The sequence below is a fragment of the Pristiophorus japonicus genome, chromosome 1 (genome assembly GCF_044704955.1).
Source record: "Pristiophorus japonicus isolate sPriJap1 chromosome 1, sPriJap1.hap1, whole genome shotgun sequence".
In the NCBI taxonomy this organism is placed as follows: Eukaryota; Metazoa; Chordata; class Chondrichthyes; family Pristiophoridae; genus Pristiophorus; species Pristiophorus japonicus.
In genome coordinates this window covers 295,581,934-295,607,603 of record NC_091977.1, presented here as the reverse complement: position 1 = coordinate 295,607,603, position 25,670 = coordinate 295,581,934, and the positions used below count along the sequence as shown (strand labels likewise).

At 43.0% G+C, this 25,670-nt stretch overlaps 1 protein-coding gene across 4 annotated transcripts in view; it reads left to right on the top strand.

Moving 5' to 3' along the window:
- Window positions 1–24,115, top strand: part of rnf19a (ring finger protein 19A, RBR E3 ubiquitin protein ligase) — a 108,063-nt gene extending 83,948 nt beyond the window's left edge. For all 4 annotated transcript variants that reach the window (XM_070888481.1, XM_070888480.1, XM_070888479.1 and 1 more), the window contains exons 7-10: window positions 11,320–11,478; window positions 13,258–13,471; window positions 17,821–17,964; window positions 22,194–24,115. In XM_070888481.1, coding sequence (XP_070744582.1) covers window positions 11,320–11,478; window positions 13,258–13,471; window positions 17,821–17,964; window positions 22,194–22,866 — 1,190 coding nt within the window. In that variant the 3' untranslated portion in view covers window positions 22,867–24,115. The remainder of the gene's footprint in view (window positions 1–11,319; window positions 11,479–13,257; window positions 13,472–17,820; window positions 17,965–22,193) is intronic.
- Window positions 24,116–25,670: the final 1,555 nt, after the last annotated feature.

The window sequence follows — 25,670 nt, the reverse complement described above, 5'->3', positions numbered from 1 at the left end:
TGAAAAAGAAGGGACTTGCCTTTTTAAAAAAAAACATCACAAAGCATTTTATAACCAGCGGTTTAATTTTTGATGTGCATTAATGTTGTTTTGTAGGCAAGCATGGGAGCCGAATTGTGCACAGCAAGGTCCCCACAATTTGTTTTTGATGGTGTTGGTCGAGAGGAATGTTGGCTAGGACACCTGGAGAACTGCCTGATAGTAATATGCGGTGGAACTTCCAACCGCGACAGGGTGTAAAACATGCAATAACGGATTAGCCGTCCGCTGAACACCAGAGCCAATTTTCCTTTTCATTGAACCACTGCTGACATTGAACGTTTCGCCCGTTGGATCTCTCATGTCTACATGAGCAGGCAAAAGAAGCCTTGAAAGATGATCCCTCTGATAATATAGCCCTCCCTCAGTACTGAATAATCTTGTGATGGGAGGAACCCGGGAACGAGCTGTCAGTTTTTTATGATTGGCTTGGGCTCGTCCTTCTGGCACGTGCGGGACTCTAAATTTAGGATGGGATAATTATGCAAATTGAAGTAGATCTTCCTTTCTCTGAAATTCCCACTTCAGAAATGTTATCACAGACTGCCAGGATCACTTCCAATGTTGCCTTGTGACCTGCAGCACTGAGTTTCTTGCAGTATTCTGACTGAGCATAAGCTACTATTTTTGCACTTTTTTTGTTTTACTTTTGTTGCATTTAATTTAATTTTTTTGTATTGAAAAGTATAATTGAGTTTTACTTTTTTCTCATGTTACACCTAATACCATTTAAAGGATTGTGAATGCCAATTGAAACAGCTAGTAGATTGAGCATTCCTCTGGGAATTCCTTTAGGGAACTAGAAAATGAGGTGTCGTTCTGTGGATGTCTCTGCTTTCTGGCTTCAAGACAGAAAGGAGTGAGTATCTTTAAAGGGCAGCTATTCAGATTAAAAGAAGGTGGGAATTGGTGTTCCACAAGGATCAGTGCTGGGACACTGTTGTTCACAATTTATACTAATGATTTAGACTTTGGAATCAGAAACACAATTTCTAAATTTGCAGATGACACCAAATTGGTGAGGTGGGGTGGGGCAGTCCATACTGAGGAGGCCTGCAACAAATTACAGGAGGGCATTAATAATCTTGCAGAATGGGCATATAATTGGCAAATCTTTATCAAAGATTGAGACCATCTGATCAGCTGTCTCTACGAGTTATCTTCCTTCACCTAGCCCACAGGGCCAAATTTCATCTGATGCTCCCACCTGCCCTAGCCCTACACATTTATTTTTCTAGTTTCTCTTTGATCTCCCCTCTTAAATCTTTCCAAACTCATCTTATCCATGAGACACACTTCCTGCTCCTTTGACCCTATTCCCACTAAACTGCTGACCACCCAACTTCCTTTTCTGGCTCCCGCGTTAGCCGATGTTAATGTTTCTCTGCCCTCGGGTACTGTTCCCCTCTCCTTCAAATCTGCAGTCGTCACCCCTCTCCAAAAAACCAACCCTTGACTCCACTTTGCTTGCTAGCTATTGCCCCCTCTCCAACCTCCCTTTCCTGTCCAAAGTACTTGAACATGTTGTTGCCTACCAAATCCGTGACCATCTTTCCATGAATTCAATGTTTGATTCCCTTCAATCTGGCTTTCGCCCCTGCCACAATACCGAAACGACTCTCATCACAGTCACAATGACGTCCTTTGTGACTGTGACAAAGGTAACTATCCCTCCTCGCCCTTCTGAACCTATCTGCAGCCTTTGACAAGTTGACCACTCCATCCTCCTCCAACACCTCTCCACCAATATCCAGCTGGGTGGGATTGCAATCGCCTGGTTCCATTCTTATCTTTCTAGTCGTAGCCAGAAAATCTCCAGCAATGGCTTCTCTTCCCACTCTCGCATCTTTACCTCTGGTGTCTCCCTTGATCCTCTCTTATTTCTCATCTATATGCTGCCCCTTGGCGATATCATCCGAAAACACGGAGTCAGTTTCCACATGTACGCAGATGACACCCAGCTCTACCTCTCCACCACTTCTCTCGACCCCTGCTTGGTATCTAAGTTGTCAGATTGCTTGTCCAACATCCAGTACTGGATGAGCAGAAATTTTCTCCAATTAAATATTGGGAAGACTGAAGCCATTATCTTTGGTCCCCGCCACAAATTGCATTCTCTAACCACTGACTCCATCCCTCTCCCTAGCATCAGTCTGAGGGTGAACAAGACTCTTCGCAACCTAGGTGTCATATTTGACCCTGAAATGAGTTTCCAGCCACATATCCGCGGCATGACAAAAACTGTCTTTTTCCACCTCCGTAACATCGCCCGCCTCAGCCCCTGCCTCAGCTCTTCTGCTGCTGAAACCCTCATTCATGCCTTTGTTACCTCTAGACTTGACTACTCCAACTCACTTCTGGCCAGCCTCCCACATTCCACACTACGTAAACTTGAAGTCATCCAAAACTCAGCAGCCCATGTACTAACTCTCACCAAGTCATGATCACCCATCACCCCTGTGTTTTCTGACCTACATTGGCTCCCAGTTAAACAACACCTCGATCTCAAAATTCTCATCCTTGTTTACAAATCACTTCATGGACTTGCTCCTCCCTATCTCTGTAATCTTTTACAGCCTCACAATCCCACAAGATGTCTGCGCTCCTCAAATTCTGGCCTCTTGAACATCCCTCACTATCACTGCCCAACCATCGGTGGGCGTGCCTTCAGCTGCCTGGGCCCTAAGCTCTGGAACTGCCTCTCTACATCTTTCTTCCTTAAGATGCTCATTAGAACCAGCCCTTTAAACAAGTTTTTGATCATCTGCCTTAATTTCTTCTGTGGCTTGGTGTCAAATTTATCTGTTTGTCTGCAACACTGTTGTGAAGCGCCTTGAGACGTTTTACCATGTTAAAAGCCTTATGTAAATAAAAGTTGTTGTTATTAATAGTAAATAATGAAATTCAACACCGATAAATGTGAGGTATTACATTTTGGTAGAAAATATAGGGAGGTCACTTATTTCTTGGAGGGTGCGAGTCTAGGTGGGGTAGAGGAACAAAGAGAACTTGGAGTACAAATACACAAATCACTGAAAGTCGCAACACAGGTTAACAAGGCCATAAAAAAGCAAACCAGGCACTAGGGTTTATTTCTAGAGAGATTGAATTGAAAAGTAGAGAAATAATGCAAAACCTGTATCGAACCTTGGTTAGACCACACTTTGACTACTGCGTACAATTTTGGTCGCCATATTATAAAAAGAAGCACTGGAGAGTGTAACAGTTTTTCCAAGGATTATACCAGAAATGCGAGGGTATATATATCAGGAAAGGATGAACAGGCTGGGTCTCTTTTCTCTTGAAAAGACAAGGCTGAGGTGGCCTAAGAGATCTTTAAAATTATGAAAAGTTTTGATACAGTGTTTCCACTTGTGAGGATGAGCAAAACTAGAGGGCATCAATATAAGATAGTCACCAAGTAATTAAATAAGAAATTCAGAACAAACTTATTTACCCAGAGAGTGATTACAATGTGGAACTCACTACCACAGGGAGTGGCTGAGGCAAATAATATAGATGCATTTAAGAGGAAGCTAGCTAAGCATATGAGGGAGAAGGGAATAAAGGGTTATGCTGATAGTTAGATGAGGAAAGACGGGAGGAGGCTCGAGTGGAGCATAAATGCCGGCATGGACTGGTTAGGCTGAATGGGCTGTTTCTGTGCCGTATTTCCAATGTAATCCTGTGAATGATCAGTTGGAAATCTACCTGAGGCTGGTTGCGCATACCTACAATTACTGGAATATGCAGGTCCACAGATCCTGCCACAACTACTTGGGTATACAGTATCAGAGGAAATGTGTGTGTTCACCACCTACGGTTCCAGTGGGAGGCCTTTTTCCAGATTGAAATTGTGCTCTCAATGTGCCATCATTTTGCACAAACAGAAAAGTAGCTTTGAGTTAATAAAAACAGAAAATGCTGGAAATTCTCAGCATCTGTGGAGAGAAACAGTTAACATTTCAGGTCTGTGACACTTGGTCAGAACTGAGTAGCCTTGAGTTATTGGAAGTTGACAACATGAGCACAGTAACAGAAATATATGTAACCTGCAAGCCATTTTGTGTATTAGTATATGATTACACATCATGCACCTAGGTTCGTTTACAATGACGAGGTCTGATCATCTTGTAAGATGAGTGTGTCAGGTCTTTGTTACTTCAAAGTAATTAATTGTGCACAAAGCATTTTTAGACATTGAGGTCTGTGCAATATAAATGCAGGTCAACCTTTCTGTCTTTTTGTAACACCAATTGCCATGTTGACGGTGGGGGGATACGTGCCACTGAAAGTAATTAGTAGGTGTCAGAGATTACATAGATTCTTCTTCTTCATCAGCATCATCATCATAGGCAGTCCCTTGGAATCGAGGAAGACTTGCTTCCACTCCTGGAGTGAGTTCTTTGGTGGCTGAACAGCCCAATACGAGAGCCACAGGGGGGGTGTGGGACTGGTTTGCCGCACGCTCTTTCCGCTGCCTGTGCTTAATTTCAGCATGCTCTTGGCGTTGAGACTCAAGGTGCTCGGCGCCCTCTCGGATGCACTTCCTCCACTTAGGGCGGTCTTGGGCCAAGGACTCCCAGGTTTCAGTGGGAGTGTCGTTCTTTATCATGGAGGCTTTGAGAATGTCCTTGTAGCGTTTCCGTTGCCCACCTTTGGCTCGTTTGCTGTGAAGGAGCTCCGAGTAGAGTACTTGCTTTGGGAATCTCGTTCTAGCATGCGAACTATATGGCCTGCCCAGTGGAGCTGATAGTGTGGTCAGTGCTTCAATGCTGGGGATGTTGGCCTGGATGCTGGTGCGCCTGTCCTCCCAGGGGATTTGTAGGATCTTGTGGAGACATCGTTGGTGATATTTCTCCAGCAACTTGAGGTGTCTGCTGTACATGGCCCATGTCTCTGAGCCATACAGGAGAGCAGGTATTACTACCTGCAGACCGAGCTTGGTGGCAGTTTTGAGGGCCTGGTTTTCAAACACTTTTCCTCAGGCGGCCGAAGGCTGCACTGGCGCACTGGAGGCAGTGTTGGATCTTGTCGTCGATGCTTGGTCTTGTTGATAGGAGGCTCCTGAGATATGGGAAGTGGTCCAGAGGTCGCGCCGTGGATCTTGATGACTGGGGGGCAGTGCTGTGCGGCGAGGACAGGCTGGTGGTGGACCTTTGTCTTACGGATGTTTAGCTGTTGGGGAGCGGTTAAACTAATATGGCAGGGGGATGGGAACTTATGCAGGGAGACAGAGGGAAGTAAAATGGGGGCAGAAGCAAAAGCTAGAAAGAAGAAAAGTAAAAGTGGAGGGCAGAGAAACCCAAGGCAAAAATCAAAAAGGGCCACATTACAGCAAAATTCTAAAGGGACAAAGTGTGTTAAAAAGACAAGCGTGAAGGCTCTGTGCCTCAATGCAAGGAGTATTCGCAATAAGGTGGACGAATTAACTGCACAGGCAGCTATTAACTAATATAATTGAGATTATGGAGACATGGCTCCAGAGTGACCCAGGCTGGGAAATCAACATCCAGGGGTATTCAACATTCAGGAAGGATAGATAGAAAGGAAAAGGAGGCAGGGTAGCGTTGCTGGTTAAAGAGGAAATTAATGCAATAGTAAGGAAGGATATTAGCTTGGATGGTGTGGTATCTGTATGGGTAGAGCTGCGGAATACCAAAGGGCAGAAAACGCTAGTGGGGGTTGTGTACAGACCGCCAAACAGTAGTAGTGAGGTTGGGGACAGCATTAAACAAAAAATTAGGGATGCGTGCAATAAAACTACAGCAGTTATCATGGGCGACTTTAATCTACATATAGATTGGGCTAACCAAACTGGTAGCAATGCGGTGGAGAAGGATTTCCTGGAGTGTATTAGGGATGATTTTCTAGACCAATATGTCGAGGAACCAACTAGAGGGCTGATCATCCTAGACTGGGTGATGTCTAATGAAAAAGGATTAATTAGCAATCTTGTTGTGCGAGGCCCCTTGGGGAAGAGTGACCATAATATGGTAGAATTCTTTATTAAGATGGAGTGTGACACAGCTAATTCAGAGACTAGGGTCCTGAACTTAAGGAAAGGTAACTTCGATGGTATGAGACGTGAATTGACTGAAATAAACTGGCGAATGATACTTAAAGGGTTGACGGTGGATAGGCAATGGCAAACATTTAAAGATCACATGGATGAACTTCCAACAATTATACATCCCTGTCTGGAGTAAAAATAAAACTGGGAAGGTGGCTCAACCGTGGCTAACAAGGGAAATTAGGGATAGTGTTCAATCCAAGGAAGAAGCATATAAATTGGCCAGAAAAAGCAGCAAACCTGAGGACCGGGAGAAATTTAGAATTCAGCAGAGGAGGACAAAGTGTTTAATTAGGAGGGAGAAAATGGAGTATGAGAGGAAGCATGCTGGGAACATAAAACTGACTGCAAAAGCTTCTATAGATATGTGAAGAGAAAAAGATTAGTGAAGACAAATGTAGGTCTCTTGCAGTTGGATTCAGGTGAATTTATAATGGAGAACAAAGAAATAGCAGACCAATTGAACAAATACTTTGGTTCTGTCTTCACGAAGGAAAACACATATAACCTTCCGGAAATACGAGGGGACCGAGGGTCTAGCGAGAAGGAGGAACTGAAGGGAATCCTTATTAGTCAGGAAATTGTGTTAGGGAAATTGATGGGATTGAAGGCCGATAAATCCCCAGGGCCTGATAGTCTGCACCCCAGAGTACTTAAGGAAGTGGCCTTAGAAATAGTGGATGCATTGGTGATCATTTTCCAACAGTCTATCGATTCTGGATCAGTTCCTATGGACTGGAGGGTAGCTAATGTAACACCACTTTTTAAAAAAAGGAGGGATAGAGAAAATGTGGAATTATAGACTGGTTAGCCTGACATCAGTAGTGGGGAAATGTTGGAATCAATTATTAAAGATGAAATAGCAGCGCATTTGGAAAGCAGTGACAGGATCGGTCCGAGTCAGCATGGATTTATGAAAGGGAAATCATGCTTGACATCATCTAGAATTTTTTGAGGATATAACTAGTAGAGTGGACAAGGGAGAACCAGTGGATGTGGTGTATTTGGACTTTCAAAAGGCTTTTGACAAGGTCCCACACAAGAGATTAGTGTGCAAAATTAAAGCACACAATATTGGGAGTAATCTATTGATGTGGATAGAGAACTGGTTGGCAGACAGGAAGCAGAGAGTAGGAATAAACTGGTCTTTCTCAGATTGGAAGGCAGTGACTAGTGGGGTGCCGCAGGGCTCAGTGCTGGGACCCCAGCTATTTACAATACATCAGTGATTTAGATGAAGGAATTGAGTGTAATATCTCCAAGTTTGCAGATGACACTAAGCTGGGTGGTGGTGTGAGCTGTGAGGAGGCTGCTAAGAGGCTGCAGGGTGACTTGGACAGGTTAGGTGAGTGGGCAAATGCATGGCAGATGCAGTATAATGTGGCTAAATGTGAGGTTATCCACTGGCGTCAAAAAACATGAAAGCAGTATATCTGAATGGCGGCAGATTAGGAAAAGGGGAGGTGCAACGAGACCTGGGTGTCATGGTTCATCAGTCATTGAAAGTTGGCATGCAGGTACAGCAGGCGGTGAAGAAGGCAAATGGCATGTTTGCCTTCATAGCTAGGGGCTTTGAGTATAGGAGCAGCGAGGTCTTAATGCAGCTGTACAGGGCCTTGGTGAGGCCTCACCTGGAATATTGTGTTCAGTTTTGGTGTCCTAATCTGAGGAAGGACGTTCTTGCTATTGAGGGAGTGCAGCGAAGGTTCACCAGACTGATTCCCGGGATGGCAGGACTGACATATGAGGAGAGATTGGATCGACTGAGCCTGTATTCACTGGAGTTTAGAAGGATGAGAGGGGATCTCATAGAAACATATAAAATTTTGACGGGACAGGTTAGATACAAGAAGAATGTTCCCGATGTTGGGGAATTACAGAACCAGGAGTTCAGCCTCTATGTGCGCAGACGCACATTAGCAACACAGAAACTGACTGTTTGGGACAATCAGTCTGTGCTGATGTACGTTGCATCTTGAAGGTGTGCCCTAATGACGTATGGGTCTGCATTAGATGCAATGAAAGAGCTGTAAATTAATGGAAGTGTTTGGCATAAGCGAGCAGTAAATGTGGAACAGGATGATTGGCAACAATTTGTGGCGCAAGTTTTTGGCTGTCTTTCTTGAAAGTGTTCCGGTGTATTGTGCATCTGTTCCCAGGTCCTGTGGGTAGTGTGCGTAATGCTGAGCCTGGTCATCACCTGCTCGAAATAGTGCACTGCTGTTGGAAGAGAGCCCCGAAGTGCCAAGCAGGGCAACCCAACTCAGCAGCTGCATGTCTCTTTTTTTTGGTAGCCAACAAACGGGTTGGGTCCATCACAGGCTCTTGTTTCAGGACTTCATATTGGGTTTCCATTTGCCTGGCACCTCTTCCGTTTCTCCTACCCTCCCATCTCTGCTTCCAGCTTTGGCAAAGGTTAACAGATATTCCAAATTTCATTTAGAAGCTTTATAAAAAGCTTAAGCCATCTTTATCCCCATATGTAGCCATTTACTTTTACGTGCATCGATCCTTAAATTCCACCTGCTGCGAGGGTTTTGTGCATCTGCTATTATCCTAGCTCCCTGCACAGGGCCAAATCAGCATTGGCAGCTGTGAATAATTATTCTAATGAGTTGATCACACAGAACTGCGGGCAGTCAGATTGTGCTGTTGTCTAACTTTGCCCCAGAGTCTAGGCAGAAAACTCTGAACTCAGCTTTGAGAGGAAAATCAGACCTGTACTGTTTTTTTTTTCTATTTCTCGTATGCAGGTTTTGCTGTCGGTCTACTATCTCTGTGGTTTGCTTGGTGACCCGATAGATAGCTGTGGATAGTGTTAGCTGATCTCGTGCTATTGTAGGTTTAGTTCTGTACTTGTAAGACTGTACTCTGCAATCAGCATCCTGGCTGATTAGGAAGATGGGGCAGTGATTTGGATCTACTTTTGGAGCAGACTTTGGAGTTGATGTTTAAGGGATTGAGTTCCTGAAGTGGAGTAAGTCTGTACTTAGGATTTTTATCTCAGTGTGCTGGGTGCAAAGCTGCAATGGAAGGTTTGTGATTTGAATAGGTATTCAGAGCATTGGGTATGATTTGCTGTGTGAAGGGAAGATAGCTCAACGTTGTGGAAGAATTGAGTTGGAAATGCTGCATCTCCCCTCCTGCTCATGGAAGATCCTTTGTTATAGGGTTTGTAAACTTTGAGACAAGTAGCCATAAATGGATGTTTGGCAGCTTTGCTGTCACTCTTGTAGCAGTTATGCCTGCGTTTGTAGGTTAGGGGAATGGCATGACTCGTGTGGATGTTTGCAGTTACTGAGAATGGGTGTTATCTGTGGTGAGGTTACATCGAAAAAATGTTAGTTGATGAGTCAACCACTTTTGAGCAAAAGGAGTTCTGCAATGTGGTGTTTAGCACTCTCCCTAATTCCAGAAATCTGAATGTATAACCGAGACTAGTTATCCAGGTCATTGGCTTTTGTGCTGAGGTTGCTGTCAGTTCACCAGCATATCCGTAACTTCAAAATGTAATTCATCCTGTATGAAGCACTTTGGGACATTGGAGCGATATGATGAGGTGTTATACAAATGCAAATTGTTCTTCCTTGCACCTAAATATTTAATTTTACCCTCGCACTTGGGTGCATGTCATCATCACCAACGTAACCTCCAGTCACTTTCATTTTTAGCCCAGGTTGCTACGCGCACTTTTTTTTTTTTAGGGCAATTATGCTGACCCCTGTTGAGCAATCGTATTATTCACGCTTTGCACCATTGTTTCAGAATGTTGAGAAGCCTGTATCTGGGAGGGGGATAGTCTATATGGTTTGCGTGGAATGGATGGTACTGGTGTTAAGTGGCCAAGGAAGCTGCCTGTTGGGTGAAGTGGACTCTTTGTTTCTATTTTTCCCCTAATCTGTGTGATGGTTGGAATTGCTTCGGGCTCCGTTGTGGAGCTCGAGCAAACCCTGATCGCCTCCTTCAATAGTACCACTCGATTCGCCCAGGACTACACGTAAACAAAATTACCCATGGGCGGATTACAGGGACTGCCCTGTCACACATGACCGTAATATATTTTTATTTAATTGAGCAGGTTTTTAATAGGCATCTCGGTCTTCAGCCCCAATTAAATTTTTAAATGTGTATAATCTTCTACTGTAAAATATTTCATGGTTGGATGAATAAATATCTTCATTATTTTCTTCCATTAATGTGGTTGCTTTTGTGTTTCGTATGCATGAGCTATGTCAGAGTGACAGTTCAGCGCTGTTCTGGGTAATTATGACACGTATATAAAACCAGTGTTCAACATAAGCAGAAAAACCTTGTTACTGGGATTTGAGTAAAGTGCAGTGTGACATTTTCATACTGTATCCATTTCAGCTGTGGAAAAGAAATACCCGTAGGACAATTACAGAATTTGCCCTGCAGGTGTGGGTTGTCCGAAGAGAGCATTTTGAACTAGCACTCGAATGATATACCGAGGTTTACATGTTTGTCACGGGTGGTGGGTGCAGCTTAGATGAATTAATAGGATCAAAATGAAGTATATTAGCTAAATTGTTTTTAAATTAATTTTTTTGCGTGTAACATATTGCTACCAATACCCTAAATAAAGCTAGTGACCGCACTGTTTGTATAATTAACTCGGATATAGGGCTGTCAGTAGTTTGAAAATGTGACGTGCCTCTGGCTTTCTGCCTTGTGTCGACACACTTCTTCGCACCATGCAACTGTTGACATTTGCGTGTAATTGACACTGATTTAAAAACTCCAATTGATGACTTTTGTGAAGTGTTTGAAATCCGAATATGACTTCAGGTTTCTATTGGAGATTTACATAGACTTGAAAATAATCAGGCTTGTAATCAGGGAGCAGCCAAAGAAAATACTGACAAAAACTGCATTAAAGGCATGGGCCAGTTATAACATTGTAAGCCTATTAATGCAGAATTAGTGTTCACAAAGTCACCTGCTTATGAAGTAGGAAATATCTGCTTACCAACATGCAGTGACCTATCTTGACCCAAGCTTACCAACCTTCCAGCCCTTTTACCAAGAGCTGGCAACTGTCGTGCCAGATTATTTTAATTTGGACGGAGTTAGTTAATGTGATGAACAGTGTAATGAATGCAGTGCAGCACAAAAAACATCCTACAGCAAATAGATGATATTTTGCATTCTGCTGTTAAATGGATTTCTTCTGTGTTTTATCTTTACAGGTATTGGGGTTCCCATTATGCTGGCATATGTATATGGAGTCGTCCCCATTTCTCTCTGCCGCAGTGGTGGCTGTGGAGTTTCTGCCGGCACTGGAAAGGGTGTGCGGATAGAATTTGATGATGAAAATGATAATGTTGGTGGAGGAAATGCAGCATTAGGTAAGGGCTAGTTTTTAAACCTTCCCAAGTTTCCTGCAACCTGTTAAAACTGTCTTATGGTTTGTTACCTTTAGTGTTCATCTCCACATACATAACTGGATGTGTCTTTGGCTGCTTTTATTTAAAATACATTTTCATTGCCATTCCTTATACAGTAGCAGTGCTGTTGACTTGATGTGTGTACCTTCGTTATTGAGTACACTTTGTCCAGTGGTGGCTCTTTATGTTGGCCTACAGGGTTTTAGTTGCTGCCTGTCTTTCATGGGGGAAGGGAGCCACAAGGGGCTGTGGTGTGAGCAAAGGGTACTTGCAGCAATGTGGCAAATTCACGCCTCTGCGAGCACTTTAATTGATTTGCTTTTACAGTGTCATTTCAGCAGTTCCTTTGTTAACCAGAGGGCTATTTGTGCATTGTGTACAAAGGCACACCAGCTTAACTCTGCAAAAAGAAGCCTATTTATGAAAACATCCATTTTAATTTAATTTGACTGACTACCCCTCACCCCTAGATTTTGTAGTTGATTTCCTTCCTTGCCGCGCACTGCTCATGAAGTATGAGCAGCTCTTCCTCCAATATATAACTCGCTGTGTTGGGCCAGGGGTGCATCTACTTTCCCTTCAGTTTTGGCTTAATTCTTTACACTTGTACCTAGCAGCCCGATTTGTGTGTTTCTTCATGATACAGTGCAGGGCTATCCAAACATTCTGTCTTCAGGATATATACGATATTCAAGTGTATACAGGGGTGGGTGTGGATGAGCTAAAGGGGTGGGGGAGGGAGGAGTGGAGAACACAAAGTTTCACTCCATGTTTCCATTAATTTGCCATTGTCTCATTTTGCTGATGAGGATTTATCCGCCAGCGAAGCAAATACACCAAGAATAGCCCTTTGCAAACCTCTAGGCCCCATCTCCCCCCCCCCCTCCCCCCCCAAAAAAAATCAAGGGACAAAATGGCAAATAGGACTGAATTGCTTGGGCTTTTCGAAGGTGGAACTGGCAGAGCTCGGGAGCCATAGTTTGGAAACCCCAGCATTCGTGTGCTCAGCTGCTGAACCACACTTTACTTGGACAGTGCCCTGTTTAAAAAGTGAATGTGCACTATTGTAGTGGTTGGCTGTGTCCATTACTGCCGGGCCCAGTGTTCCCTTTTAAGCTGTGTAGCGCTCCAAGAAGCCTGCACAGCCAGCTTTTTCAATGCGATAACCGGGCATGCGCAATATTTTGAAATGGCCCATGCAGCCCCTTAAAGTGACTACACGGCACCAAAATAATTACAGGGAACGCTGCTCAGGACCTGCCTAGTTTCTGAAACTACAGGCTATATATTAGTTATCTAAATATTCGTGGTTCCTCCAGTGGTGTAAATTGGATACTACATCGCTCCAGCTGAGCACTACTGCTTTTCCACTCATCATGTTTCATGTTATCTGTAGGTAACCCTTCCCATTAGTTAAAATGAAATATTTGGTTCCAGACCTGAGGAACTGTTCAGTTTGTGCTGACTTTGCATACCACCTTACCATCATTATAAATTTACAGAAAACATTTATTTGCGGATGTTATGTGATCTTTTAAATGTGTGTACCCTTGCAGGATATCTGTGTGCTTAAGTGTAAGATGAATTTTAAAGCATAATGAATAAATAACACTTATTCAGGAAGCTCCATAGGAGACTTCACACTTACAGCCTGAAGCATCTGCCCAAGGTTTTAATTGCTCACAAAAGTGAACTGAGCCAAAGGTGCTGAACTGCTGCTTTTTATTTCTGCCCATCTAGATACCACTTTTGTAGTTGAGGCTCGCAATAACCCCAGTATTGGAGAGGGAAGTGTGGGAGGCCTAACGGGCAGTTTGAGTGCCAGTGGCAGTCACATGGACAGAATCGGTGCAATACGAGACAACCTGAGTGAAACAGCAAGCACAATGGCACTGGCCGGAGCTAGTATCACGGGCAGCCTTTCTGGCAGTGCGATGGTCAATTGTTTCAATAGGTAAGCCCTGTTTATCATGACAAAAGGTCCTTTCGCTGTCTGCAAACTTTTTAAATACAAATAGTTTTTTTTTAGTAATGAAAACTGATACAAGAACTCACTTGGTGGAGTTTGTGAACTTATGGCGCAAGGGAACTGAATTCAGCTGGGTGCAGATAAGCTGATATGGCTGTTAGTACACCCTGGGCTAGAATCATGGCCTGTTACAGCATAGAATCTGGTCATTTGCTCACCAAACATGTGCCAATGTCCCTCTGCACTGAGACATCTAGTCGAATCCCACTCCCCTGCTGGATCCCCAGGCCCTTAATATTTCTACTTCTCAAACAACTATCTAATTCCTTCTTAATGGAATTTGTGGACTCTGTTTCAACAACATTTTGTGACCAAATTCCACATTCTAACCATCCTATGTGGAAAACATTTTTTTTTAAACCTCTCCTTTAGTTCTTTTTGCGATTATCATAAACTGACAACCTATTATTGTTTCACCAACCAGTGGAAACATTTGATTGCTCAAGATAAAAGTTCACGGGTTTGGAGGTAATATATTAGCATGGATCAAGATTGGCTAATGAATAGAAAACAGAGTCGGGATAAATGGTTCATTCTCTGGTTGGCAACCAGTAACATAGAAACATAGAAACATAGAAACATAGAAAATAGGTGCAGGAGTAGGCCATTCGGCCCTTCTAGCCTGCACCGCCATTCAATGAGTTCATGGCTGAACATTCAACTTCAGTACCCCATTCCCGCTTTCTCGCCATACCCCTTGATCCCCCTAGCAGTAAGGACCTCATCTAACTCCTTTTTGAATATATTTAGTGAATTGGCCTCAACAACTTTCTGTGGTAGAGAATTCCACAGGTTCACCACTCTCTGGGTGAAGAAGTTCCTCCGCATCTCGGTCCTAAATGGCTTACCCCTTATCCTTAGACTGTGACCCCTGGTTCTGGACTTCCCCAACATTGGGAACATTCTTCCTGCATCTAACCTGTCTAACCCTGTCAGAATTTTATATGTTTCTATGAGGTCCCCTCTCATTCTTCTGAACTCCAGTGAATACAAGCCCAGTTGATCCAGTCTTTCTTGATAGGTCAGTCCCGCCATCCCGGGAATCAGTCTGGTGAACCTTCGCTGCACTCCCTCAATAGCAAGAATGTCCTTCCTCAGGTTAGGAGACCAAAACTGTACACAATACTCCAGGTGTGGCCTCACCAATGCCCTGTACAACTGTAGCAACACCTCCCTGCCCCTGTACTCAAATCCCCTTGCTATGAAGGCCAACATGCCATTTGCTTTCTTAACCGCCTGCTGCACCTGCATGCCAACCTTCAATGACTGATGTACCATGACACCCAGGTCTCTTTGCACCTCCCCTTTTCCTAATCTGTCACCATTCAGATAATAGTCTGTCTCTCTGTTTTTACCACCAAAGTGGATAACCTCACATTTATCCACATTATACTTCATCTGCCATGCATTTGCCCACTCACCTAACCTATCCAAGTCGCTCTGCAGCCTCACAGCATCCTCCTCGCAGCTCACACTGCCACCCAACTTAGTGTCATCCGCAAATTTGGAGATACTACATTTAATCCCCTCATCTAAATCATTAATGTACAGTGTAAACAGCTGGGGCCCCAGCACAGAACCTTGCGGTACCCCACTAGTCACTGCCTGCCATTCTGAAAAGTACCCATTTACTCCTACTCTTTGCTTCCTGTCTGACAACCAGTTCTCAATCCATGTCAGTACACTACCCCCAATCCCATGTGCTCTAACTTTGCACATCAATCTCTTATGTGGGACCTTGTCGAACGCCTTCTGAAAGTCCAAATATACCACATCAACTGGTTCTCCCTTATCCACTCTACTGGAAACATCCTCAAAAAATTCCAGAAGATTTGTCAAGCATGATTTCCCTTTCACAAATCCATGCTGACTTGGACCTATCATGTCACCTCTTTCCAAATGCACTGCTATGACATCCTTAATAATTGATTCCATCATTTTACCCACTACCGATGTCAGGCTGACCGGTCTATAATTCCCTGTTTTCTCTCTCCCTCCTTTTTTAAAAAGTGGGGTTACATTGGCTACCCTCCACTCCATAGGAACTGATCCAGAGTCAATGGAATGTTGGAAAATGACTGTCAACGCATCCACTATTTCCAAGGCCACCTCCTTAAGTACTCTGGGATGCAGTCCATCAGGCCCTGGGGATTTATCGGCCTTCAATCCCATCAATTTCCCCAACACAATTTCCCGGCTAATAAGGATTTCCCTCAGTTCCTCCTCCTTACTAGACCCCCCGACCCCTTTTATAACCGGAAGGTTGTTCGTGTCCTCCTTCGTGAATACCGAACCAAAGTACTTGTTCAATTGGTCCGCCATTTCTTTGTTCCCCGTTATGACTTCCCCTGATTCTGACTGCAGGGGACCTACGTTTGTCTTTACTAACCTTTTTCTCTTTACATATCTATAGAAACTTTTGCAATCCGTCTTAATGTTCCCTGCAAGCTTCTTCTCATACTCCATTTTCCCTGCCCTAATCAAACCCTTTGTCCTCCTCTGCTGAGTTCTAAATTTCTCCCAGTCCCCAGGTTCGCTGCTATTTCTGGCCAATTTGTATGCCACTTCCTTGGCTTTAATACTATCCCTGATTTCCCTTGATAGCCACGGTTGAGCCACCTTCCCTTTTTTATTTCTATGCCAGACAGGAATGTACAATTGTTGTAGTTCATCCATGCGGTCTCTAAATGTCTGCCATTGCCCATCCACAGTCAACCCCTTAAGTATCATTCGCCAATCCATCTCAGCCAATTCACGCCTCATACCTTCAAAGTTAGCCTTCTTTAAGTTCTGGACCATGGTCTCTGAATTAACTGTTTCATTCTCCATCCTAATGCAGAATTCCACCATATTATGGTCACTCTTCCCCAAGGGGCCTCGCACAACGAGATTGCTAATTAATCCTTTCTCATTACATAACACCTAGTGGGGTGCCGCAGGGATTAGTGCTGGGACCCAACTATTTACAATCTATATTAATGACCGTGGCTATCAAGGGAAATCAGGGATAGTATTAAAGCCAAGTTTGCTGACGATACAAAGATGGGAGGAAAAGCAATGTGTGAGGAGGACACAAAAAATCTGCAAAAGGACATGCAGGCTAAGTGAGTGGGCAAAGATTTGGCAGATGGTGTATAATGTTGGAAAGTGTGAGGTCATGCACTTGATTTTTTTCTGCCAAAGAGCAAGTTATTATTTAAATGGAGAAAGATTGCAAAGTGCTGCAGTACAGCGGGACCTGAGGGTACTTGTGCATGAAACACAAAAGGTTAGTATGCAGGTACAGCAAGTGATCAGGAAGGCCAATGGAATCTTGGCCTTTCTTTATTGCAAAGGGGATGGAGTATAAAAGCAGGGAAGTCTTGCTACAGTTGTACAGGGTATTGGTGAGGCCACACCTGGAATACTGTGTGCAGTTTTGGTTTCCATATTTACGAAAGGATATACTTGCTTTGGAGGCAGTTCCGAGAAGGTTCACTAGGTTGATTCCAGGGATGAGGGGGTTGACTTTATGAGGAAAGATTGAGTAGGTTGGGCCTCTACTCATTGGAATTCAGAAGAATGAGAGGTGATCTCATCGAAACGTATAAGTTTATGAGGGGGCTTGACAAGATGGATGCAGAGAGGATGTTTCCACTGATAGGGGGGATTAGAACTAGAGGGCATAACCTTAGAATAAGGGGTTGCCCATTTAAAACTGAGATGAGGAGAAATTTCTTCTGAGGGTTGTGGATCTGTGGAATTCGCTGCCTCAGAGAGCTGTGGAAGTTGGGACATTGAATACATTTAAGACAGAAATAGACAGTTTTTTAAATAAGGGATTAAGGGGTTATGGAGAGCAGGCAAGGAAGTGGACCTGCGTTCATGATCAGATCAGCCATGATCGTATTAAATGGCGGAGCAGGCTCGAGGGACCGTATGGCCTACTCTTGTTCCTATTTCTTATGTTCTTATATTACCGTAATCCTGAACACACCTATCAGGTACCCCCCCCTCTTAATCTACTCTGTTCTGGTGGGGGGTAGTCACCGTTTTCGATTCCCCCTACATAACTCTAACCCCATTACCCCTGTTAATAGCCTATTGAATCTACTCTGCATTTTTTATGTCAATGCCTTTATTATCCTTCCTATAATAGGGTGTCCGAAAATGCACAAAAAGGGGTTTCATTCATACCCAAGTGATTCTAGACTGTTGCCTTGTAAAAGTTGTTTGCTGGGAGGGTATGTTTTTGTGTTTCCTCTCCTGCTAACTTTTGACCTGATTCACTGTAGGTTAGAGGTGCAGGCTGATATCCAGAAGGAACGATACAGTCTCAGTGGTGAATCTGGCACAGTCAGCATTGGGACCATCAGCGACAATGCCAGCACAAGGGCCATGGCCGGATCAATTATCAATTCCTACAACCCATTGGACAGGTCTGCCACTTTGCTGACATTTTTAATGAATTGAACAGCTTGTGATCTTTTAAATACGTTTAAAGTATTACTATTTTAATTAATAATTGTGCTTAAGTTTAAAAAGCACTGTTTGAAAAAGTTGTAAAAGTAGGCAAAAGCAGTTTACACATTCTGCTCTAAAGAATAATGCCTTGTATAATTGCAGCCTAAATAGTTGCCAGGGGATTTTCTATGTAGCAATTGCTGCTGTCTACTTTTTGGAAAAGTGAGTTCTTTTTTTTGTGTGGTGCGCCTTTGAAAACGATACTAACGCAGGAAAGAAAGAAAGATAAAAAGAACTTGGGCTGGATTTTCGGCTTTTGGGGTTTTTCGGCGAAAACAGTAGCAATATGTTTTCGCTGCACTACCGTTTTTAGCCTGAACGTTTGGCCTTTGTGTCTGTGCCAGGGGTGTATTGGTAAGGGAGGCGCTGCACAAGCTTTCGCGGCGCACTGTGAGTTTCGGTAATTTTAGTCCAGGGCCAGGAGCGCTGCGAGAGAGGCGGCTTGGGAGGGGTGGGGGGAATAAATTCCAAAAAACATTTACAAGACCCTTATCTATTGAATCGATGGAAAAAAAAATGTAAAATAAAAACTTTAACTTACCTTTTTTGTAGGTTTTCATACTTAGAAACATAGAAAATAGGTGCAGGAGTAGGCCATTCGGCCCTTCTAGCCTGCACCGCCATTCAATGAGTTCATGGCTGAACATGCAACTTCAGTACCCCATTCCTGCTTTCTCGCCATACCCCTTGATTGAACTTATCGTGCTGGCAGGGCTGCACCAACAGGTTTGACCTGTCGCTATTCTGGGTCATCATCAACATAGGCAGTCCCTCGGAATCGAGGAAGACTTTTCTTAAAATGAGTCCTTAGGTGGCTGAACAGTCCAATACGAGAGCCACAGCCCCTGTCACAGGTGGGACAGATAGTCGTTGAGGGAAGGGGTGGGTGGGACTGGTTTGCCACACGCTCCTTCCTCTGCCTGCGCTTGATTTCTGCATGCAATTGGCGATGAGACTCGAGATGCTCAGCGCCCTCCCGGATGCACTTCCTCCACTTAGGGCGGTCTTTGGCCAGAGACTCCCAGGTGTCAGTGGGGATGTTGTACTTTATCAGGGAGGTTTTGAGGGTGTCCTTGTAACGTTTCCTCTGCCCACTTTTGGCTCGTTTGCAGTGAAGGAGCTCCGCGTAGAGCGCTTGCTTTAGGAGTCTTGTGTCTGGCATGCGAACAATGTGGCCTGCCCAGCGGAGCTGATCAAGTGTGGTCAGTGTTTCAATGCTGCGGATGTTGGTCTGGTCGAGGGTGCTAATGTTAGTGCGTCTGTCCTCCCAGGGGATTTGTAGGTACAGGTTGGGAGAGTGCAAACGCAATCCCAGTTGTTGTGCGTCGGCACACCTCTCCCTGGCGGTACTTGAAAGCGCCGCCGCAAACTGGTACCTGAGGATCCCGCCCGGGCTTTGTGACTGGGTTTTCACCACGGAGGGTCAAATCGTGGTGCAAACCTGCCAAAAATCCGGCCCCTTACATTTATATAGCATCTTTCACGACCTCAGAATGTCTCAAAGCACTTTGCAGCCAATTAAATACTTTTAAAGGCTAGTCACTGTTGTAATGTAGAAAACACCGCAGCCAAATTGCACATAGCAAGGTCCCATCAATAGCAATGAAATAAATCTAGGTTAGTGACGTTGGTTCAGGGATCAATATTGGCCACGTACTAGGAAAACTCCCCAGCTCCTCTTCGAATAGTCCCAAGGGATCCTTTACACCCACCCGAGAGGGCAGATGGATCTGCAATTTGACATCTCATCCGAAAGACAGAAACGTTAATCTTCCTGCATATTGGAATCTGGTTGGGACACAGAATTTGTATCTTCCTTCTTCGTTCCACATTGGAGGATGAAACAATCAGGAAGTTGCACTGTTTGCTGATAACTGTTCCAGAAATAGTGTATACAGCTGGGTGCCGTGTTGCAGAAGAGGAAATTGCGGTAGCAATCGTGAGCCCAGTGGCCGGTTCAAACATTCTGTGGTATTTAACCAAGAATTGAATGTGAAATTGGATTGGAAGTCCCATTTCTGCCACCTGCCTGCAAGAACACAGTCCAAGTGCATCTCACAAGGAAGTAAATGAATGGTTCCATATGGTATTCCCAGCCATATTCTTGCACATACTGTCATTTACAAACTGACTCCTCTGAGAATTAGCCCTCGAGTTATACACGTCACTCTTGATGACTAAGTATTTTTGCCCTTTTCCACATTGTGTGTTATTAAACAGTAGTGTTAACACACCAGAAATTTAATGCATTTAAAATATATTTTAGAAGCACTTATTGGCGCTCCTCATTGCCGAGAAATAACAGTACTACTTTTACACCCCACCTTTGGGCCCCTAGTGTTGGTATATGTAAGGCCTGATGCCTAATAAATGGCCCCTCAAAACTACTCTCTGTGGATTTATCCATTTCCCTGTACTGGGACATAGTTTCCTATGGTTGCTAATGTTCATTGAAAGAATTAACCTGAATATTAATCCGATTTTGCCACTTTATGTACCTGGAATCTTTTTTTTGTTAATGGTGACTAAAGAAAATGTGTTTTACTCAATACACTTTCCAGAGATGAAAAATATCTGGCACCTTTCCATTATTGATTTAGATACATGTCGGAGGTACCTTCTGTCACCTGGCTGCACCTCGGCTCAGAGTGAGTAATCAGATTGGTGGAATTGCCCCCCCCCCCCCCACAAATCTGGTCTACACTTGTGAAAATTTAGCCAGGATGCCTACATTTGATAGGCAGTGAGCCCTGATGGAAGGTGCACCTGTATGGACTTATAACCAGATTGGGTCCGACTGTAATGTCCTCCACAGCCAAATAGTCTGTTGATACTCTAGATTTTTCATATTAACGCTAATGGTAAAATATTTTGAAATAACGGTGTTTAGAAAATCTAGATTTCTGTGACTATACTTACACATGAAGAATCGGGTACACGAAGGCTGCCAATTCCATTGGTTCATGTTAGGAAAGAGAAAATTGGAAGAAATACACACTACACTTTTTGGCGACTTGGAAGAGGTTGTGTTTTAATATGCTGAGCTATACTTGGTTATCTTAACTTCTTGCACCAATCGGCTTCTTTTTCATCAACACTAAAATACAGGTTTCAAACTTGATGTTTTCCCCTTGCTATGAGCGGTTTGTCTCTAAGATTATTGATGGCCTTCTATTTGGAAGACTTCAATGCCAAACATTCCAATGGTCAAAAAGGGCAGTGTACATGGAGATGCTGCTAGATTTAACCATCGCTGTACTTCATATGACTGCAATGCATTTCCTGGCCTGGACTATGCTATATGTAGAGCAAAGCTTTTTGTGACAAATGTGGAATTTCTGAACACCAAGGCAGTGAAAATCTTCCCATATTTGATACCTATCCGCAAGAGCAAGCAATCTCGGGTCAAGTACAGCACCAGCATTTGCAGCGTAAAGCTTTCCTCTATTTCGTTGCAACAATCAACGATAACTCCATGTTCACAGATAATTTCTGACTGTTCACCTTAATGTGCTTGGCTGTTAGCAAGCTATTTTTAAATGCATCTTCCATAAGGATCTGATTTGATAAGCTTGGAATGGAGCGCACTTTGCCTTGTGCAGAACTTTAAATGGGTGGTTTTGTTAATGCTTTAATTTTGTTTCCCCAGGTAAAGTGTGAAATGTATCTTTTCTCCATAAAGATTGGTGCATTTGATCACAGGTCCTGGCACAGTCTTAATTGATGTGGTCCCATAAAGAATAATATTTTACTGTTTTGGAATGTTTCCGAGGATGTACCTGTGTGGGCTTTACTTGGGACTTTACATTTTAGAAGCCTCCAGTTGTAGAGCTATAATCCTCTTATCTGCCTTTGGTCAGAACATCTTCCTCTGACACCACATGGCAACAAATAAATCCAAGGTTTTGCATCAGGGGAATGAATTACAAGACAGTAAATCAATAAATTAGTTCAGGGTGTTGTTAACTGCAAGAAGAAAAGTAAATGTTTTGTTATTATCTGAACTTTGGAATGGATTCTTGCCCGACATTCTCTAGTCACAGTTTCAGCATCCTCCACATAGTCTCCCATTGAACATTTATAGATAAATTTGCTATATCATCTGTAATGAACTTTATATTTACAAATGTGTATTTCCTTTCAGGGAAGGAAACAGTCTGGAGGTGCAAGTTGATATTGAATCAAAGCCTGCAAAGTTCAGGCACAACAGTGGGAGTAGCAGTGTAGACGACAGTAGTATGCCTGGTCGCAATATAGCCCCTTTACCGTCAGCCCCTCCTCCGGACAATCGCTGCAGTGCCTCCAAGTGGTCCAAAGAAACAACAACAACTAAAAAGTGCAAAGGAAAATTGCAGAAAAGAGGCAGTATGAAGATAAATGAAACGCGGGAGGAGATGGACACACAGTTACTGGAACAGAGAAGCACCAACTCGAGTGAGTTTGATTCTCCATCACTCAGTGACAGTATACCATCTGTGGCAGACTCTCACTCCAGCCATTTCTCCGAATTTAGCGGATCTGATATGGAGAGCATGAGAACGTCTTGTAGCCATGGTTCAAGTGACTATCACAGTCGGTTTTCAGCAGTCAGCCCCCTTCCAGAAGTGGAGAATGATCGTCTGGAGACATGTCCATCGCAGGGTAGTCTTCTTGCTTCTGTTGCGACTGGACCAAGTGCAGACGTTTTGCAGCTGAGCTTCATTGCAGAGGAGAATAGTGCTGCAACTTCAGCAGTGCCAAATGATGCCATTGAGGAGGCAGAAAATGTAACCAATAATAACCAGCAGCAAACCAGTGCAATTCAGTCTGAGATTTAATCTTTCAGTGCTGCAGTTCTAATCATAAGTTGTCACTAATCAGTCCTGCTAGCAGTTGATTATATGGTAATTGATATAAAAGGAAACTAATAACTTGGGAACTGAAACTGGTGCTTATTAACCAACAAGATCATGGATTTTGAAGGTAAAAATAAAGTGTAGGTGTCGGGGTTAAAAATGTTATTACAGATCTGTCTCCCACTTACCCAGTTCAATTTTTAAAGTTTGGGGAGAGCAGTAGGTAGAGCTTTTTGAGATGTGTTTATTGGGTAGAGTTAATATCTGACAGGTAGCTTGTTGAGTGAGGAGTGACAGTCCATTTTTCTGTCACTTATATGTGTGAGAAATATTGCAAAAAGAATGTGTAACGGAACTGAGAAAAATCCCAAAGTGCAAGCAGTAATCAGTTGAAGATTACATCAGAAAAATGCATTCTTGACTGGTGATTCCTTTCCATTATCGAAGATCAACCGTTTCTCCCTCACTGTTTCCTGGTGCCTTTGGAAAAGACTTTGCGTTTAATATCTACGTTATTGAGGATATATTTATACTTCTCCAAAAAATTCTGTATTGGACTACAGTATACCACACAAGAATGCTAACACAATGCAGTTGGATGAAAGTTACGTGTATACTGAATGATATTAAGATATAACCCTATATTAGCCTACCAAAGACAGTACTCAGGCTTTAGAAAATGTTTTGCATAACCAATTTAACTGGTTTCTTTGTTCCGAAAAAGCAAGTGTTCATAACAGATGAATGCTGCTAATGCAGTTTGTTACAGATTGAAAGCACAGTGCAGAATTTGCACATTGCTTTGTTTGGAGCATTAGAGAAGATAGGTAAAGACTATGGCCTTTTATTTCCCTTGTGTGCCGAGACACTAAAAAAAACTCACAAAGGCTGTCCTCAGCCTATAGCGGTGCACTGTTGAAATTACAGCATACTTCACTGAAATGCAAAATTGAGTCATTATGTGTGAGTATGTTTTGCGCATTATGGAGTGTGTGGTTTATGTTGCCATGTTGATAATGCTTGAAATGTTATCCTTATGAACAGAAGAATAAGAAAGTCACAAGTTGCAGTCTTTTTAATTTTCTTTGATAAGCTTTGGAACACTAGTGCCAGTTACAGTATATGTTGCATAATGCTTGTTTTCGTATTTGTATATTTGTTTGCAAGCTGGTTTGCCTAACAGGATGACTGTAAGATGCATATCTAAAATAAAATACAATTTAAAAACCAATGCTTTTGGGTATCTTTATAATCTGCAAAATAGTTTGGCTTGATTGAAATAACATTGTTTTAAATCAAAACAATAAAGTGCAACTCCCTGGTGGCTCGGCTACTCATTTGACCATACAGACCGGGAAGCTGCCAGACATTCACTCTGAGCCAAGGCAGTATACGGGGTGTTATTTTTGATCTCTGCCCAGGTTAGGGAGAGAAAAATTGGTCAAAGTTACTGCTTTTGATGGCTATCCAGTGACCCCGAGTAGAAATATGTCTCTTGGCATTTGATTAGGATAAGAATTGACTTTGGAATGATTAAATGGTACAGTTTTTAAAGGGGGCGCAGGAATAGAGAGACCTGGGGGTTCACATACACAAATCTTTGAAGTTGGCAGGACAAATTAATAAGGATGCTAAAAAAAAAATTCATATGGGATCCTTAGCTTTATAAATAGAGACAGAAGAGTATAAAAACAAGAAAGTTATGGTTGGTATTGTTCTGGACATCACACTTTAAGGCCTCGGAGAGGGGGCAGAAGAGATTTACTAGAATAGTACCAGGTATGAGGGACTTCAGTTATCTGTAGAAACTGGGATTGTTCTCAGAGCAGAAAAGGTTAACGGGAAATTTAGTAGAGATGTCCCAAATTATGAGAGATTTTGATAAATTTTCCTACATTATAACAGTGACTACACTCCAAAAGTACTTCATTGGCTGTAAAGCTCTTTGAGACATCCAATGGTCGTGAAAGGCGCTATGTAAATCCAAGTCTTTTCTTAGAGTAGATGGGGAGAAACTGTTCTCACTGGCAGGAGGATTGATAAAATAATTGGCAAAAAATCCAGTGGGGGGGGGTGTGGGGGAAGGAAAGTTAGACATCTTGTTATGCAGTGAGTTGTTACGATCTCGAATGCACTATCTAAAGGGTAGTGGAAGCAGATTTAATAACTTTCCAAAAAGATTGGATAGACACTTGAAAAGGAGAAATAGCAGGACTGGAGCTGGCCTGAGGGAGGTGGGGGACTAATTGGATAGCTCTCAAGTCGTAGACCCTGCTGTTTTTCCTCAATACATATTCATGCTTTCATCTCTGAAATCATCAAACAAGCCTAGTACAGGTGAACAATTGTGTCTCTGCTGAAGTGGTTAATTAATAACCTTGTAGTAAAGGGGCCCTTAGGGAAGAATGACAGCAATATAATAGAATTTTATATTAAGTTTGAAACTGACTTAGTTAAATCCGAAACTAGGGTCTTAAATATAAACAAAGCAAACTGTGGGTATGAGGGACAACTGTGGGTATGAAGCTAAGGTAGATTGGGAAACTACTTAAAAGATATGATGGTAGACGAGTAATGGCTAGCAACAAATATACATTGCTTTAAGGCACAAAAACACCACAGGAAAAGTGGTCCAACTGTAGCTAACAAGAGAAGTTAAAGATAGCATTAGATCAAAGGAAGAGGCTTATAATGTTGCCAAAAAGAGGAGTAAGCCTGGGGATTGGGATTTTAGAATTCAGCAAATGAGGACCCAGAAATTGATAAAGGGAATATAGAATGAGAGT